Source organism: Ruditapes philippinarum, unplaced genomic scaffold, assembly GCF_026571515.1.
Source record: "Ruditapes philippinarum isolate M1 unplaced genomic scaffold, ASM2657151v2 ctg1791_1_1_1_1, whole genome shotgun sequence".
NCBI classification, from domain to species: Eukaryota; Metazoa; Mollusca; class Bivalvia; order Venerida; family Veneridae; genus Ruditapes; species Ruditapes philippinarum.
The window spans coordinates 130328-150550 of record NW_026865661.1 but is presented as its reverse complement, the minus strand read 5'-3'; the positions used below and the strand labels follow the sequence as shown (position 1 = coordinate 150550).

General features: G+C 32.3%; 1 protein-coding gene and 1 long non-coding RNA gene across 2 annotated transcripts; one reads left to right on the top strand and one right to left on the bottom strand.

Annotated features, from left to right (window-relative positions):
* The first annotated feature begins 5 nt into the window (after positions 1-5).
* On the top strand, positions 6-18294 carry LOC132729945 (glutaryl-CoA dehydrogenase, mitochondrial-like). The gene is made up of 11 exons (XM_060715781.1): positions 6-176; positions 3153-3323; positions 4060-4183; positions 4495-4604; positions 4957-5086; positions 9080-9189; positions 9711-9823; positions 10161-10264; positions 11154-11279; positions 13383-13543; positions 17439-18294. Exons 1-11 carry the CDS (start codon positions 83-85, stop codon positions 17510-17512), a joined length of 1317 nt encoding a protein of 438 aa, XP_060571764.1. The 5' UTR covers positions 6-82; the 3' UTR covers positions 17513-18294.
* On the bottom strand, positions 15834-16800 carry LOC132729946 (uncharacterized). Its single transcript, XR_009625695.1, has 3 exons — positions 16511-16800; positions 16077-16257; positions 15834-15926 (listed from the first exon to the last, which is right to left on the bottom strand). It is a non-coding gene; the product is annotated as an uncharacterized LOC132729946 (long non-coding RNA).
* Positions 18295-20223: the final 1929 nt, after the last annotated feature.

Below are 20223 nucleotides of genomic sequence, written 5' to 3'. Positions count from 1 at the left end.
GAAAGAAGGTCAAGGTCGAGTTTGTTATGCAAAAATAATAAAGTTTCTTAAATCATTCTACAGACTTTTCGATCAATTTACAATGATGGCACTTCGGCATTTATTTAAACACTTAACAGCTGATAAACTGGTATCAGTGTCAGCGGTATGTCCACGTCTGGCTTCAAATTCAGCAGGTAGGTCACTAGATCTATATAAAATTTCTTCATAGATGCCTTACTGGTCTAAAAAATCTGATAATAGAGCATAAATTAGTAAATTTTATATAATGATTTCATTCTAGATTTATTATTTATATTTCAATATGGGCCAAAAAAGGCTTACATTCTGGGTTGATTTACCACCAGGATAAATTTAAGTAAATTAAAATTTAATTTATAATAATTTTCACTAGGAAAGACCTTTAGGGCAATCTTCTGGATTTAATAGGGGATCACCTAAAACCCGTGACAGTATCTTTTTCTGTAATAACATCAATCCGTGGCATTCACCTTATATCCGTGTCACACTTAAGTATCCCCTGCCAATGGAATTGGGAGGGGAATATTGTTTTGGTGTTGTCTGTCCGTCTGAATTTCGTTTCCACGCTATTTCTCTGCAACTATTATGAACTACCGGCTGGAATTCAACAAAACTTTATGTAACCCTCAATACCAATAGGAGATGTGCATATCGTCATCTTGTATGGGTCAGACCCTTTAACACATAGTTATGGCTCTTGATTAGTTATGCAGTATGCATCATAAAGTCCAAATTTTGTTCCCGTTGGATTTCTCTGCAACTTAACTGACTGGAATTCAACAAAACTTTATAGGAAACATCAATACCAAGAGGAGATGGGCATATTGTTGCCTTGTTTGGGTCAGATCCTTCAACACAGAGTTATGGCCTTGATTAGTTATGCAACTTATGCATACATAGTCAAAATTTAGTTTCTGCAATATTTCTTTGCAACTGCTGGCTGGAATTCAACAAAACTTTATGGGAAACATCAGTACCAAGAGGAGATGCGCATATCATTGCCTTGTTTGGGTCAGATCCTACAACACAGAGTTATGGCCCTTGATTAGTTATGCAATATGCTTATAGATATTATATTGTTTTTCGTGATATTTCTCTGCAGCTGCTGGATGGATTTCAAGAAAACTTTGTGGAACCAAGTATACAAATAGGAGATGCGTATATCTTCACCTTGTTTGGGTCAGACCCTTCAAGACAGAGTTATAGCCCTTGATTAGTTATACAGCATGCATTTAGAGCAATAATCATTTCTGTGCTATTTCTCTGCAATGAATTCAATGAAACTTTATGGAAACCATCAATATCTGGATGAGATGTGCATATCGTTGCCTTGTTTTTACTGTTTATGCCATGATAGATATATAAATAAAGCCTCATGTCTCCAGTTGTTGTGTTAGTAATAACCAGTACTCGGCAGGGGATATAAATTCAACGAATTTGCTTGTTTATCGTGATATGTTATGCAAGACGCAAAATCCTGTGATGTGACGCACTATAAATCTATTCATCTGTCATGTCTGATAGCTTAAACCTGTGATGATGTCAATAAACTTCAAACATGTTTGATAATTTACTGATCTTTCCTTTATTGTCCCCCGCCTTTTCTTAGAGATAGAAATAGGCTCCGTCTGTCCATCCGTTCAAGGAATAGATACTTAGGTGGCTATGGGAACAAAAGGTAACAGTAAATATCCTTTGATGCTTTTCATTCAGTAAGCTCTTATGTGGCTGCTTTCTCTTATCTGGCTAAAAGAACAATAGAGAGAACAAAAGAGTTGCTACTTAAACACATAACTTTGAGCACATCCTTCTGTCCGTCCGAGTCTGTCCGTCTGTCACATTTTCATGTCCAGTCCATAATTTATATAACTGTACCTTGTCATGATCATATTAAGTGTTCCAAGTTAAACATTGATATTTTTCATAGTTTTGAAACTTAATGAGCAGTTTTGACATAAAGCCTTAGTTAAAAGAGATAGAAGTCCAGATATATGTACCTTTCTGAATAATGATCAGTGTCTTACAACTGCCTTTTGTCATGAATACAATGATAGCAAGTATCCATAGTTTCAATACAAGTCATTTTTAACTCGACTGTTTTTCAAAGATAAAAAATAGAGGTATTGTTATAGTCATGGCGCTGTTGCCATCCGCAAACTTTAACCTTCATCATAGCTTTTTAAATTTTTGGTGTATTGTCTTCATACTTGGCCACAACAACCCTAGGGACAAGACCATCAAGTAGACCTCCATTTATAAATGACTGACCTTCAAGGTCAAATGACTAAATTTTGCTTGATTTTGTTCACCGGCACATTCTGCTTCGATGCACAAAATGGCCACCAGAGCTAAAAATAGAAAAATCTTGTCTGGCCTTCACAGGTCAAACTACTGGTGGGATTTCAACCAAACTTTACAAGAGTGATCAGTACCATCCCTAGTTGTACACTTTACCAGCACATTCCGCTTCACTGCACAAAATGGCCGCCAGAGCTAAAAATAGGAAGATCTTGTCACAGTTCAAACTACTGGTGGGATTGCAACCAAACTGTACAGGAGTGATGAGTACCATCCCTAGTTGTGCACATCACCAGCACATTCCGCTCCGCTGCACCAAATGTCCGCCAGAGTTAAAAAAAAAAAAAAAATCTTGTCAGGCCTTCACAGGTCAAACTATTGTTGGGATTTCAACCAAACTTTACAGGAGTGATCGGTACCCTCCCTTGTTGTGCATATTGCTTGCATGTTTTGCTTCCCTGCACATACTGGCCTCCAGAGCTACATGTATAAATAGAAAAAAAAATCTTGTATGGCTTTACTGGTGGGATTTCATTGAAACTGCTCAAGAGTGATTATTACCATCCGTAGTTGTGCATATCGCCGGCATGTTTGCATTGCTGCACAAAATGGCAGTCTATAAATAGAAAAGATCTTGTTGTGCTTTCACAAGTCAAGCTAATGGTGGGATTTCATGAAACTTCATATGGGTGACCATATATAGTTTTGGTAGGAGTGACCATACATAGTTTTGGGAGACATATGTTTTTGTGACATAAACCCTTCTAGTTTAAACTGCAAATTTGATCTAATCCATAAATCTATAATGAATGGATTATTTTCATTTATTTCAGCAACTAAAGCTGATGCAAAACAGAAAGTTGAATCAGCACAGTTTGACTGGAGAGATGCTTTAAATCTTGAAAGTCAACTGACAGATGAAGAGAAGATGGTGAGAGATCAGTTCAAACAATATTGTGATGATAAACTCATGCCCAGAATTCTTATGGCCAACAGGCATGAAGGTATTCCCTACATTTTACATGTAATACTATTTGCTTATGTTTGTTTGTTTGTTTGATTTGGTTTTACGTCACACAGACACAGTATAGGTCATATAGCGACGTTCCAGCTTTACTGGTGGAGGATGACCTCAGGTGCCCTTCCGTGCATTATTTCAGGCACGAACAGACATTTCTTAAGCTAGCTGGATAGCTTCCTCACATGAAAGAATCCAAAGTCCATGTAGGGATTCGAACCCACCGCGGTGATGGGCAAGAAGTCAACGACCTTAACCACTCGGCCACGGACACCCCAATTTGCTTATGAATTAATGCATAAATGTATATGTTTAATAAATTTTTTAGTCTGATGTGAATTCAAATTACAGGTTTGTGAGATTTAAGCTCTCTTAAGATTTAAGATCATAGCACTATTTTTCATGTCACTGGCTATGTGTGTTTATAGTATTTTCTTAATTAAAACTTTACCAAACTTCACAAAAATATCACTTAGTTATTTTTTTTCCAGTTCTTATAACCTAAGTTTTTTATTTGCATAAAATTTGCATTAATCTATTTTAACTGTATAAGAAATCTATTTTAAATTTAAAAAAAAACTGTCACAAAGAGATCCAAATATTTACAGATTTTATACAGAATATATTAAATGTTTGGCTCTAGAAAATCGCCTTGAATATTAAGTTTATATCAACATCATGTTATGATAATTTCATATTGTAATAAAGAAGTTATATTTCAGTTTTTCATCCTGAGATAATGAGAGAAATGGGAGAAGTTGGGGTGCTCGGACCTACAATAGAAGGTTATGGCTGTGCTGGGGTATCATCAGTAGCATATGGTCTCATTGCTCGGGAGTGTGAAAGGTTTGAATTATAATCATATTATTCAACTGATGAACAAAACTGGTTTTTACATTTTGTATGTACATGTATTTATTGTGCGATGATGAACAAGTACTGTATTATTGAATAAAATAAATGCTTTTGGTACAAATAATTGCCAATCAGAACTTGATAAATGCACTGGTGAATCTGTACTAGTTTTAGGATTGTACAAACGTAAAAATGCTGTACACAATACATGTTTTGTATAATAATTCTCACTACAAGAATGAATCATATTCATAAGTAAATGTACTATGTCAATTAACAGATAATTTATATATTTTATACAGGGTAGATAGTAGTTACAGATCATGTATGAGTGTCCAGTCATCACTTGTCATGCACCCAATTAATGCTTATGGTACAGAAGATCACAGACAGAAATACTTGCCCAAACTTGGTAAGTTTAAACACTGTTTCTTGCATGTGTATCATTATAAGCTTATACGTCCTACTAAAAAAATAAATCATTCAGAATTATTTTATTTAGATTTGAAATTAGCCTTTAAAGTCTTTTATAATTCATTTATGAGACAAAATTAATACATTGACTTTAAAATGATGCAATTTGAAACAAGAAAATAACAAGAAAGCTGTGTTCTTCAGTAATTCTTAAAATGATCAGTAATTCTAAAAATATTATTGAAGTTAAAATGTAATTGTTTTGCTTTTACAAATGAGCATGCAGTGTTCATTTTGTCATGTGGTACAAAGTGAAAGTATATAAGATATAATATTTTTAATGTTTTCAGCAACTGGGGAGTTGATTGGGTGTTTCGGTCTTACAGAACCAAACCATGGTAGTGATCCATCATCTATGGAAACAAATGCTGTATTCAATGAATCATCTAAGACTTTCACCCTGAATGGCTCCAAATCCTGGTAATTTTATGCCAACTTCTATATATAAATTAAAGGAGTCAAGTTATCATGTATGAGTATGCTTTAATATCAGTGAATATTTTCCAACATCACTTGCATTAAATTACAGGTATGTCGTGACAGCATGTTAGGGGTACATTTATTAAATTTCCTTATTATAATTTTTATCCTTTTATGTTTGAAACACTGCTTGGTAAGAAACACACTGCTTACTAATAGTGAGAAACACACTGCTTATTAAGAAACACTGCATGGTAAGAAACATTCATTTTAGTAAGAAACACTTCCAAAAAGAAACATTCTGCTAATTAAGAAAACATCTTGTTAGTGAGAAACTCTCTGCTTAGTAAGAAACACTCTGTTCAAAAATGTCATAAACATTAATGAATTATCAATTGAAATGAAAACAAATACATTAAAATGTGTAAATGTGGGGCCTTACTGGTTTGAAAGAAACACACTTAAATTAAATCTCACTTTGAAATAAGTGATATGTTGCAAAGTGAAAAATCAGGGGTTAGTAAAGAATAGTGTGCTTGGTAAGAAATATTCTGCATTGTATGAAATACTCTACTTAGTAAGAAACACTTTACAAAATGAGAAAGTTGCATCTGTGGCTAAATTGTTAAGGTTGTTTACTTCAAACCACTTGCCCTTCACTGCTTAAGGTTCGAGTCCTGCCAGAGGCTTTGGATTCTTTCATGTGATTAAGTTACCCAGCTAGCCTATGTGACATCAGTGGTTTCTACTTGAGTGACTGAAATAGTGCACAGACGGGCACCTGATATTTTCTCCACCAGAAAAGTTGGTAATGTATCATATGACCTCATCTGTGTTGGTGCAACATTAAACTAACCAACAACAAAAAAATAATAAGAATCTCATTCCTTTGTTCCTTGCTGCATTACTTGAGAAAAACCAATTTAGTGTCTCGTTGTATGTGGCTTTGTCTAATTACAAGTATAGGAACATACAACTGGAATGTTAAAGTTATTAAATGTGTTATTGAAACTCTGTCGTGTTATTGTAAAATGTAATGTACATCTCTACATTTTATACCCTTACTATATAAAGACATTTAAACCGTATTGATTATGAATGATGTTAGACAATGGTTCATAAAGTAGCATTCATAAGCATATTTTGAAGCAACTTGTTAAAGTTGTAAAATATAAGTAACATACTAAAATATAAGTAACATACAATACATGTTTTCAGCCTTCTACATACCATATAAAGTTGTAGTACTGTGAAAAATGAACATTTCCATTTCCTAGAACAGTTACATGTACTGTAGAAGTTAGCATGTCTCTTCATCTTAGTCTATTTCTTTGCAAAGCAGCTTACATTATTATAGAGAATTAAAGAGTAATTTTATCTCAGTCATGAACCTAAGGTCAATGTAATATCTTGTACTCTAAATAGTTAAGCTGAAATTAAAACCACATTAGATGGTAAACAGAAAATAGAGAGGAATATTCAATCTAACAACTGACTATAATGTTAAAAAAACAAGGTTGTAATTTCAGCTGATATAAGGTTTAAATGAACAACTAATCAGAAGGTTAAAATGCACAGGTAATAGAAATATATAAAAATTAGTAAGTTTCAATGAAGTCAGATATTAAAGTGTAAGACAGTAAGTTGACAGAAAGTAAAATATTACAGAAATATACTTCATATTATTTCTATTTTTTATACAAAATTCCCACCTTAATATGTTTAATTGTTATTGTGGTCTTTTGCTGATAATGTTTCAAAACCTAGACTGGAACTTTAATGGTCTTTTGCTGATAATGTTACAAAACCTAGACTGGTACATTAATAGTCTTATGCTGATAATGTTACAAAACCTAGACTGGTACATTAATGGTCTTTTGCTAATAATGTTACAAATTCTAGACTGGTACATTAATGGTCTTATGTTTATGATACAAAACCTAGACTGGTACATTAATAGTCTTATGCGGATAATGTTACAAAACCTAGACTGGTACATTTATAGTCTTATGCTGATTATGTTACAAAACCTAGACTGGTACATTAAAAGTCTTATGCTGATAATATTACAAAACCTAGACTGGTACATTAATTGTCTTATGCTGATAATATTACAAAACCTAGACTGGTACATTAATAGTCTTATGCTGATAATATTACAAAACCTAGACTGGTACATTAATACTAGTCTTATGCTGATAATGTTACAAAACCTAGACTGGTACATTAATGGTCTTTTGCTGATAATGTTACAAAACCTAGACTGGTACATTAATGGTCTTATGTTTATGATACAAAACCTAGACTGGTACATTAATAGTCTTATGCGGATAATGTTACAAAACCTAGACTGTTACATTAAAAGTCTTATGCTGATTATGTTACAAAACCTAGACGGGTACATTAATATTCTTATGCTGATAATGTTACAAAACCTAGACTGGTACATTAATGGTCTTATGCTGATTTGGTACATTAATGGTCTTATGCTGATTATGTTACAAAACCTAGACTGGTACATTAATGGTCTTATGCTGATAATATTACAAAACCTAGACTGGTACATTAATGGTCTTTTGCTGATAATGTTACAAAACCTAGACTGGTACATTAATGGTCTTATGTTTATGATACAAAACCTAGACTGGTACATTAATGGTCTTATGTTTATGATACAAAACCTAGACTGGTACATTAATAGTCTTATGCTGATTATGTTACAAAACCTAGACTGGTACATTAATAGTCTTATGCTGATAATATTACAAAACCTAGACTGGTACATTAATGGTCTTATGCTGATAATATTACAAAACCTAGACTGGTACATTAATGGTCTTATGTTTATGATACAAAACCTAGACTGGTACATTAATAGTCTTATGCGGATAATGTTACAAAACTTAGACTGGTACATTAATAGTCTTATGCTGATTATGTTACAAAACCTAGACTGGTAAATTAATAGTCTTATGCTGATAATATTACAAAACCTAGACTGGTACATTAATAGCCTTATGCTGATAATATTACGAAACATAGACTGGTACATTAATAGTCTTATGCTGATAATATTACAAAACCTAGACTGGTACATTAATAGTCTTATGCTGATAATATTACAAAACCTAGACTGGTACATTAAAAGTCTTATGCTGATAATGTTACAAAACCTAGACTGGTACATTAATGGTCTTTTGCTGATAATGTTACAAAACCTAGACTGGTACATTAATGGTCTTATGTTTATGTTACAAAACCTAGACTGGTACATTAATAGTCTTATGCGGATAATGTTACAAAACCTAGACTGGTACATTAATAGTCTTATGCTGATTATATTACAAAACCTAGACTGGTACATTAATGGTCTTATGTTTATGGTACAAAACCTAGACTGGTACATTAATAGTCTTATGCAGATAATGTTACAAAACCTAGACTGGTACATTAATAGTCTTATGCGGATAATGTTACAAAACCTAGACTGGTACATTAATGGTCTTATGTTTATGTTACAAAACCTAGACTGGTACATTAATAGTCTTATGCGGATAATGTTACAAAACCTAGACTGGTACATTAATAGTCTTATGCTGATTATATTACAAAACCTAGACTGGTACATTAATGGTCTTATGTTTATGGTACAAAACCTAGACTGGTACATTAATAGTCTTATGCAGATAATGTTACAAAACCTAGACTGGTACATTAATAGTCTTATGCTGATTATATTACAAAACCTAGACTGGTACATTAATGGTCTTATGTTTATGGTACAAAACCTAGACTGGTACATTAATAGTCTTATGCGGATAATATTACAAAACCTAGACTGGTACATTTATAGTCTTATGCGGATAATATTACAAAACCTAGACTGGTACATTAAAAGTCTTATGCTGATAATGTTACAAAATCTAGACTGATACATTTATTAATATGATCAGTTTGATGAAGGTATACAATAATATTTCCTTGTTTATACAGGATCACAAACTCTCCTATAGCAGATGTGTTTATTGTGTGGGCGAAAAATAAGGCAGAAAATAACAGAATACGAGGGTTTATCCTGGAGAAGGGCATGAAAGGATTATCTGGTGAGTGTACTTGATGTCTAAAACAGCTTCCAATTAAGTGGTCATACAATTATGTTGTAGGAAAATTGGTTTTATGTTGTTAATAAACTTCAAGCTTTACATTCCATTATAGAAGTACAAACAATCTTTTTTTGTAGACAACTTAAAGTCTGAACTCTTTGATCAAATGAAAATAAAATACTATCAAGGAGATTTGAGGGAAGAGTTCAGCAAAATTGGATTTTCATTGTCAAATATTACGTTATTGATTACTGTTTGAATTTTCTTCTCAAATTGATCTTAAACCTTTGACATTGATTTTATTCACATGCATTTATTTTCAAATAATTAAAAAAATTCCACTTCATAGAAATATTTAAAACGTATAAAATGCAGTAAATGTTGTAAAACGTTACCTCAACTTTCAACTTTTATATTAGCTGTTTAAGTTACAATAGCTTGGCAGTGAGATAATGTTAAAATGCATAATTATAGGCAATATATGATGAATATCTGTAATATTGTTTGTTTTAAAATTATAGCACCAAAGATTGAAGGGAAGTTTTCACTTCGAGCTAGTATTACAGGACAGATAGTAATGGAGGATGTAGAAGTGCCTGAAGAGAACATGTTACCTAATGTTAGTGGGCTAGCTGTAAGTTATATAATACTACTTTACTTCTTGTAATCCTAATTGTTGTTATATTTTTTATGCCTGGATTTTTTTTTTAATTAATTCTCATTGATTGAAGACATGTTATTTTCTGAGAGCTTGTTTAGTGTGAAAACTACCTTTTTTCACTAAATGTAGTGAAATTGGTACATATCTTTATGATATTTCTTTTTTTTGTAACTTTGTTCAAATAACTTTCTTGAATATTTATGTTTAGAAATAAGTCAAATTAGATGGAAAATGCACATGTGTTTTCATTATTGATGATTCTTGTTGAGTAAATACTTGTAGAAATATTTTTTTACTTGTATAATTATAGGGTCCTTTTGGCTGTTTGAACAATGCACGTTATGGTATAGCATGGGGAGTTCTTGGTGCCGCTGAGTTTTGTCTTGAAGCAGCTAGGCAATACACATTAGACAGGTTAGTGTATGCCTGATTTTAAAGGGGCTCCAATGGGGGCATCCATGGGCAAGTGGTTAATGTCGTTGACTTCAAACCACTTGCCCCTCACCGCTGTGGGTTCGAATCCCGACAGGGACTTTGGATTCTTTCATGTGAGGAAGCTATCCAGCTAGCTTACGGAACGTCGGTGGATCTACTCAGGTGCCGGTTCGTGCCTGAAATAATGCACGGAAGGGCACCTGAGGTCGTCCTCCACCAGTAAAGCTCGAACGTGGCCATTAGACCTATACTGTGTAGATGTGACGTAAAACCCAATGAACAAACAAACAAAGGGGCTCCAATGGGGTCATATAGCTTAAAAACATATAATTTGAAATTCTTACATAGATCAAGTCATGCACTAAAAATAGAAAAATCTACAAAGGATAATAAAGAAATATACTTAGAGTTAAATTGAAAGTCATGTTATATATGATTCTTAGCAGTGTTTCAGGGAAAACTGTTGCAAGGCTTTTCATTTTTGGGTCATTTTGTACATTCATCAAAAATGATTATTCTTGGAAAAAAAGTGTGGGAATTATCTGAAATTTTGCACATAAGTTATAAATAAAGTATTGTATGGAATGGTAGGCAAGTTTCTGAAAAATATTTTCAGTCTCTTCATGTGAAAAAAACCTTGGCTGGTATAATGGACATTGTGACGTTACATGTACAATAATGAATTGCATTTCATATACTGATCATCCCAACTTTTTGTGATTGTCTTATTTAATAACACTAAATTTGGCCATTGTCTTATTTTATAATACTAAATTTTGCAAGTGTGATTTGGCATGGTGTATATTATATTGCTTCCTATTGAAACTGGCAAAATCATTTATCAGCCTGGTCTGGTGTTTTGTTACAGGAAACAGTTTGGACGACCACTAGCTAAGAATCAGTTGATGCAGAAGAAGATGGCTGATATGTTGACAGAAATCACAATAGGGTTACAGTCATGTATACAGGCAGGCAGACTGAAGGATGATGGAAGGTTACTGTAGTAGATAATCTCTTTATAATAAATAAACTTTGCTGTAATATACTAAATATAGAAATAATGTACATTGTATTATGAAATCAGCTGGTATAAAGATGCATACAGATTTGTCATTTTCCTTCCACCCTAATGTCAGGCTGTCTGTTTGTAGACTGACACAACAGTGGATTGTGGGGCATTTATGTCCTTAGGACATATTTCAAGTTTTCTTTAATATGTTACAAATCTAATCTTTTGTAACTTCTATTGAGTAAACATAATACACTACTAGAGTGAGCAAAGCTGAATAACTCAAGATGTTATGATGTAAATTCACATGTCTAACTTTTGCATTTGATTCCATGTGTTCATTCTTTATTATGTATTGAAGCACATACATAACTGAGTTTAAAATCTTACTTTATTTTGTTATTTATTATAATTGGAGCTCACCAGAGCTTAAAGTACATGTACTCAGAGGCTTTTTATTGTTCTGCATGCATCATAAACATCTAGACTCAAGGTCAAACATCTAGACTCAAGGTCAAACATTTAGAGAATAGGTCACATATCTGAAACAATTTTGATTAAAATTGATCTTATAAATCCCATAAATTAATTGAATGAGTTATAACGTCATCTTGAAGGAAACGCCAGGTCATTTGGTCAAGTTAACAGAAAACATTGTGAGCTAGTTTCAATGATTCTTGATCAAAGTTAACGTACATATAAATAATGCATTAATTGCTTAAGAGACATTATGCCCATCTAAGTGTATAGTTTAAATTCAAAATAACTTTATTTTGCAGTTATTGTTCAGTGTTATAGTCTAGCTCATGTGTATTATCAATAACCCACATGACTCGCAGAAAATTTTAAAAGTATCATCTGTTTATGTTCAGTTGATAAAAAGAGTGGAGCAATCATTTCATTTTTTAGGCAGTTATATTTTATCCTAAACAGTTTTCATTTTCAAGTATTGGTCATTGACCATTATTATAGCCAATCTCTTTGAATATATAGCCAATTCAGCACAACTTGATAACAAAAAATAATAAATATAGAGAATAATAGGTTGGTGCCGTGGATGGAGAAAGTTTATCTGGCGAGGCGGAGGAATTTATTGGGTGAGCCGAAGGCGAACCCAATAAATTCCGGAGCAGAGCCAGATAAACTTTCTCCATCCACGGCACCAATCTATTATTCTATTTATCCTGTCACCGTTTTTTTTAAAAGAATTTTATTAGGCAAACTACCTTTAATCACACTATCGTAAATGTTTCTATATAAACAAAAAAGGACCGAAGCGTGCATTATTCTACAACAATGCACTCGCCGTTCTTATTATCTCCCTGTGTATTTTCACATTGAGGGCGCCATTTTCTTTGAAAAATGTGATAAATAAAAACAATTCTTTGTCGAATTTCGTTGTGAAAACTATCTAGAATGAAAGATAATGGTCTAACTAAGAAAATGAATTCGAACACCAATATCTTTTATTCAGTCGTTAACGCTGTACAGACGTTTAAAGTATTGTTTACGTGACGTCACAATGTAGCGCCAAACAGCACGTGCAAAACAATCAAATCAAGTACGCTATTTTAATGTCGCAAACGAGTTAAGTTTTACATTTATTTCACTTTTAATAATTTTTATTTCGCTTGAAAAATTATAGAGTGAAATAAAATAAACAAACAAAGTTTTATCAACGTTTCCAAAATTCGTTATTCTACACACAGAAGATTTAACGACAGTTTTTTTCATACCACTGGAACGGCCTGTAAATCTTGAAAAGTAGTCCGGCAAAGAGGTGCCCATTCATGCATACCACGTGATCAAGTGCCGTAGATCAGTAAAAATATACGGCACCTTGTTATCGGGCCGAAATTGATACAAGTGACAGGATAAATCACCATAAACAGTTACCATCAAGCTAGATATTCCGGTCTGTACTGGCAGCCGGTGTAAGATTCTCATATTCATCTATTATCATTTGATGATATTACAATAAGCTAGTTGAAAATTTTTTAATAATTTCAATACATTATAACACTATTGTGGCTAGCATTCCCTGATTGTATATGATAAATAAATGTTTGTATAATATGTGTATTTTAGGATAACTCCAGAGATGATCTCATTGATCAAGAGGAACTCCTGTGGTAAAGCTTTAGACATTGCACGTGTTGCACGAGATATGCTGGGAGGTAACGGAATCTGTGATGAATATCATGTTATAAGACATGTCATGAATCTCGAGGCAGTAAATACATATGAAGGTAATATTTGTTCTCTTGTAATATACTAGCATAATAGTTCATAAAAAATGAACTTTTTGAAGAAATAAATAGTCTACTACAAATTCTATAATTCCCTTTAATATACCAACATTTCGGCCTTCTTCAGGTGAAGAAGATAATAAAATATATTGTTGGGTTATAGGATTATTTCTTCATTAAACACATATATTTAAATATACATGTTGTAGTGTTGGTTTTACTTGTGTTAGTAATTAACTTGTAATTTATCTGTAAATAATCAAGTTCTCAGTGCTACACTTGTAAAGAAAGTAACAATTTGTAAAGTTCCATGATAATAGCATCACAAATATGATTTTGTCACCTTAAGTGTACAATGTAATGGTAATTTGTGAAATAAATTAAAAATGATGATAACCTCTCATTTAAACCAGAAAATCTATTGAGTTATAGATGAAACTATGCATATTTTCAGCATTTTATCATATAATAATATTGATAAAGGTTTGAAAAGCAATTTTGGTATAATGGTTTTTTGCTCACCTGTCACAAAGTGACATGGTGAGCTTTTGTGATCGCTTTTCGTCCGCCGTCCGTCCGTAAACTTTTACTTTAAACGACATCTCCTCATAAACCACTAAGCCAATTTCATCCAAACTTCACAGGAATGTTCCTTTGGTAGTCAACTTTAAAAATTGTTCAAAGAATCTTAAAAAATCTCCTTTTAAAAAACCCAAATAGCTAGAGCTTAGCTATAGACCCTTCTTAATATTACCTCATACATATTCATAGATTTCTCAGAACGAGGCTAACAGGGCAAGCTGCGGTATCTGCTCTATGTAAACATATCACTTATATATGGCCGAAAGATTTTTCTACAGTGTCAGAGATCTTGATAATGTTCTGTTTGCTACATACTTGTTGAGAACTATATTTAATATTAAAAAAAATCTCTTCTGGAGATGAATAAATCAACAAAGGGTTTAATTTACACTATATACAGTGAAGGACATACAAGACCTGATAAGTCAATTCTGGGACATACGATAATCGTATATCCCAGGTCAATTAAAGTTTTTGGTTATTACAAATAATTTCTAATATTCTTTGTCAGTATAAATATCAGGTTAACTCTTTGCAACTTAAATAGACATTATCTGCGTTATCATTATTTTATTGCTAACCTCAACACATGTTGGTCAAGAGTGTATTAAGCAATTAACTGATAATAGATGTAAACAGTTGGATGCTGAATTCTGTACCATACTTCCCCTAAATTTAGCTATTGAAATAAAAAAGTTTAAAAAAGTTTTATTCACTTTGTATTTAAAAGTAAAAAATTCTGGATTACTCTCTAGAAACTGGTTAATTTTACAGACAGCCTTATCAAATAAAAATGATATTTTGATATATGATATGACACCCCGTCTTATACATTTCAATGGATTTTCAGTATCATAACACATGATGTTGTTTACAGCAATGTAAAAATACATTTCATGCTAAGTAAGGAACGTAAAACTTATATATTATCAACTATTTAATTAGTTATAGTATAAAATATTTAGTATATAACGAAATACAATCATTTGATTGCAAATATCAGTCAAATCTTAAGACGAAGCTGAAGTATCATTAAATTATTGCACTTGTCCAGTTGGTCTGACTTGATTATGTGGTCATCTTGTTGGAACCCTCAACTGGCTGGTATATAACAAATCATTAGGGAACACGGCACTTCCAGAGTATGTTGCCTGGACTTACCAACCCCAAATATTCCATGTACAAAGGGGACTGAACATTCGCAGAAAACCTATGCAGGACGTTGCAGTCGGAGGGTATTAGGAAAGGCAGCATCGAGTTTTAGCACTTCTTTTAACATTCCAAGGCATATTCTCTCAACGATATAATGCAATAAGAGGACAAAATACTAAATGTAATAAACATGTTGACATATTCCCTGCACCATATATGTAACAAAGCACAATGTTAAAAACAAAGTAATGCAATGATTTCTTTTAAAGTTTTTATTTAAATTCAAGGCGCAAAAGACTGAACAAATGGTCCTTTAAAATATGCTAAAACATTTGGCAAGTCAAGCTGATTGTTTTGCTTGCATCATAATAAACGTTCTTAATGTTTTTCCTATTGAAAACTGTAATGAATATATAGTAAATTTTGTTGGAAATCCTGTATAACATTATAAAATATACAACTGTCAACATTTGAAAATTTGTTTGTATTAAACGTTCAATATCACTGTTTGTTTTCTTCCTTGGTTTTCTGTAATTCTTCTTTGAACTGTTTGATAGTTTCTTGCCACTGCCATGAAGAGATATTACAATTAAAGGTGATTCAAATACCAATTGTCAATTTGTGTTCATGACTGTTACCAGTGGAATTCCTGAAAAATATATACCTTTTATTTAGAAGTGGAAACACGAATTATGCCATTTCTAGAATATATCAATTTATATTTTAATTGCAAATATATTTTTTACAGGGGCTAAACTTTGTTTATGTGTAAAAACTGAAAATTAAGTCTTGTGTATACCTTTCATCTGGTAATGAAATCTTCTTCTTTAGTGTTCATCTTACTGGTCTGTTGATTATTACTCCATCTACAGGGTACATTACATCTGTTCTCTTCAGACATATATATGAATGTATGTCCATGATTGTTAATCTTATTGTGTGAAATGCTTCAAAACGAGCAACTATTGCAAAATATTGATCTGAAATAGTAAATAAAATAACCGTTATTGCTTTTTAGTATAAAAACGGTATTGATTTAGATTCTGAAGCAATTATGTTTTAAATGTTATCTGTGATATAAGTGTGATATTTTAAATGAAATTTATGAACAAACATATTGTTATGTTTATATAAATGAAACATTTAAAACAATGAGAAATGAGAGTAATTAATGTAAGTAGTAATACTACTTAAGTAGCTTGGTTTAAAAAGAAAAGAACAATGGTATTTTACCTTGAAATGTTCTTTCATCCATCTTATTTTCACAATCCTTTCTTTTGTTAAACTCACATCCTTAGGTATTTTATGAAAATTAACGGTATAATCATATCTAGAATTGGAATAACAGAGTGGAATAAAAATGAGATTTCCCCAGCAAGTTAAACACACTAGGGCTTATCAGGTCAGACATTATTTGTTTACATTCATGCCCTGTTAGCCTCTCTCTGGTGATGGAATGTAAAGTATGCATATAATTTGAGAAAGGCCTATTAAGCATGAAACATCTTCTAGTGGGTGTCTACAAAGTTTGTTCAAATAAAAGCCCTGGGGTCAAAATTGGTCCCACCCCAGGGGGTTATTGTTTTACGCTTTATGTATATAGTAAAAACTTATAAAAATCTTCTCTTAAAAAACCTTTAGAGCTAGAGCTAAGATATTTAGCTTGAAACATCTTCTAATGGGTGTCTACCATTTTTGTTCAAGTAAGGGCCCTGGTGTTAAAATTGGCCCCTACCAGGGGATCATTGATTTTCCTTATATGTACAAAGTAAAAACTTTAAAAATCTCCAAAGAGCTAGAGTTTAGATACTAAGCATGAATTATCTTCTAGTGAGTGTCTACCAAGTTTGTTCAAATAAAAGCCCTGGGGACAAAATTGGCCCCGCCCAGAGCGGGGGGGGGGGGGTCATTGTTTTTCCCTTTATGTGTATAGTAAAAACTTTAAAATCTTCTTAGAGCTAGAGCTTAGATATTTATCATGAAACATCTACAAATGGGTGTATACCAAGTTTGTTCAAATTAAAGCCCCTGGGTTTAAATTGGCCCCGCCCCAGGGGCCATTATACAGGTGAGCGTTTTCAGGGCTATCATGGCCCTCTTGTGGGTTTTTGTTGTTGTCTTTTTGTTATTTCACTGTAATAACTGTTTTACTGTATTTCAGGTACTCATGATATTCATGCATTGATTCTTGGTCGTGCGATCACGGGTCTACAGGCATTTACAGCTGATATATGAGATTATGATAAGTGACTGACTTGCCTCTGTGATATTTATTCAAGGTTTCTTCATCATCAATGAACTTCCAATCTACAAAGATGCAAGATATTTTGTTTAAGAAAATGACATATTCTTGCATTTTGTGACTTTTCAACATATCAGAACAATGAAATTTTTCTGAGAAGATCTGATATTATGTGTATTGTTTGACTGTATTGTTAGTTCATCACAGTCTTTGTTTCTAGAAATTCATTGATGTTTGTGTATGTGTTTGTGGGAATTTTTTGTTAATGCTGTCAGTATTGTTGAATAACCAAAACTTATTAAGTTGCAATGATAACTACTGTCTGAACTGTTTTTCATTTGAAACTTTGTTTTTGCTAACTGTCTAAAGAAATGTGAAAGAAATCACATGAGCAGTGATTTGCTAATGTACTCTGCTGAACTTGAACAAAAATAGCATAGGAGGAAAGCAATGTTATTCATTTGTATGTAGTGTGCAGTGGTGACAAAATTACTCAAAGGAAATTATTTGAAATTATCTTAGAAATGTTTATTCATTGATTTTAAATACTTTTTATAAAAAGATAAGAATGTAATGACAAAGTGGCATACTTGGTAACCAAGTAAGTATCTTATTCTAGTCAAATGTTGCAGTATAAAGATTGAAATAATTTGTCCAAAATAATATATTTTATTAGAAAGATTTTTTATATGGAATACATTACTTCTTTAAATGATGGATCATTGTATAATTAATATAGTATTATGCCACAATCATTAAAACTCAGAACAAAATACACTAAAGAATTTTTTTCATTTTCTATACCCCCCCCCCCCCCTTCATTTTGGTCCGTACTTGTAAATACAGTAGAATCCCTACTTGAGACCACCTCGGAATTAAGACCACCCCCATCCCACTATTAAGACCAGTTTTTAAAAGAACAGAATTTTCTGTTCCGCATGTCAATGGATATATAATCCAGAATTAAGACCACCTTTGCTTATCCATTTTTAAGACCACCAAATTCAGTCCCAATTCTTTGTTTTGTTCTTTATTTGACCTCACTATTGTGACCACTAATGTAAAAGTGAACACCTACCTAGATCACATATTTGTTATTATCTGCTTGCTTGCTCTTAGGCATGACACTTGATTACACAAGGTGTCAAAAACTGTTCATATTTAATGAAGTAAGGTGAGAAAGTAAATTTCAGAGTGGTTAAATGTTGCTTTAAGCACATTTATTTTGTGAAGAAATAATGTCTTATATGATCTATGAATTATGTACACTTAAAATTTGTAATTTGTTAGACATTTCAAAATAGTAAATATGTGTTTGTAAAGAAACTGTTACTGTAAATCGCATTGTAACGTTAAAAGTGACCATATTTTTTTTTTTAGCACTAACAAAAATGTGGGGATGCCTATGTCTCTGTTTTTCAGTCTGATCAGTCTGTGTTGTACATGTAGGTTTTTGCAGTATTTAAGTAGTAATTCCTTTACATTCACAATTTTGCTTGATTCAGTTTCTAAGCAAGACAAGTTCCCATTTCACTGTTTTGTCATTGAAATATTTATATTTTTAAATTACCATGAAGTTCTATGATATCATGGTATTTAAATTTTCTGTGACTGCATGTGAAAGCAACACATGTTGATGATACTTTTCTTGCAACTGTAGCACTAAATTGCATAGCATCTGCCAATAAATTTAATTTTGTGAATAATAAATACATTTGTGGTAAGAAAACTATTTTATAAAATCTTCATATTTGACTACTATTTCCCTTAATAGTTTTTACATAGCCTATTGACATATGTTACAATCCAAACTTCTGGTATATTGGCTGTTCGTATATAGCTTGAATTATATTCATTACTTAATTGGAAGATAATGACATTGTATCCTTCCATATTTTTTTTATTTTTTTTTTTGGGGGGGGGGGGGGTACCGTGATACCATAGTAACCTCCTCTGAATCACCCAAATTGGCATTTAAATATGACATTTAAATTGGAACTTCAGAATTAAATTTATGACAGACAGTCTTGGAAAAGAATCCGTTATTAAATAGAAAAAAATCACATTCATGTATGATTTTTATATTAAAATATTTTTTGATAAACGTTAAGTACTATGATATCATAGAACCCGAGGCTATTACTGATTAACCTTTGGAAGAAAACAATTATTAATGAAATTCCAATATGATTTTTAAATTCTGAAAACACTTTCTTCACTGCACAGCAAGCGTAGTCTAATATTTCACTAATTTCACGAATTAGATAGTCCCGAAAATAAAAGAAAATATAGTATATTTAAGTAGATACAATGTATATAGAAAGTAACATTTGAAACCAGTAAATGAAAATCTTATTGTGCATATAATTCCCCCATAGATTCGAATTATTATATGTTTGTTAACTTAAAAAAATCTTAAAAGTCGTATTTGAGTGAAAGTAAAAGATTTTGTTTGCGTTTACGTCACACTGACGTAGTATAGGTCATTTGGGGACGTTCCTGCTTAAATGGGGGAAGACCTCGGGTGCCCTTCGGTGAATTATTTCAGACATGGACGGGCACCTTCCGTAAGCTACATATAGCTTGATGGCTTCCTAAAGTCCCTGTCGGAAATTAACAGATGTAAACGGAAAAATGTTATTTACTGTTCTGTAAATAACTACTCGCGTTAAATTTCTTTATTAATTGATGTCTATTTTACATG

What these genes read in the sequence shown, in the direction of transcription:
- LOC132729945 (XM_060715781.1), top strand. Translation starts at nt 83, where the DNA reads ATGATGGCACTTCGGCATTTATTTAAACACTTAACAGCTGATAAACTG. An exon ending in GAAATACTTGCCCAAACTTG is followed by an intron (nt 4,605 to 4,956) that starts GTAAGTTTAAAC and finishes TAATGTTTTCAG; the next exon opens with CAACTGGGGAGTTGATTGGG. An exon ending in CTGAATGGCTCCAAATCCTG is followed by an intron (nt 5,087 to 9,079) that starts GTAATTTTATGC and finishes TTGTTTATACAG; the next exon opens with GATCACAAACTCTCCTATAG.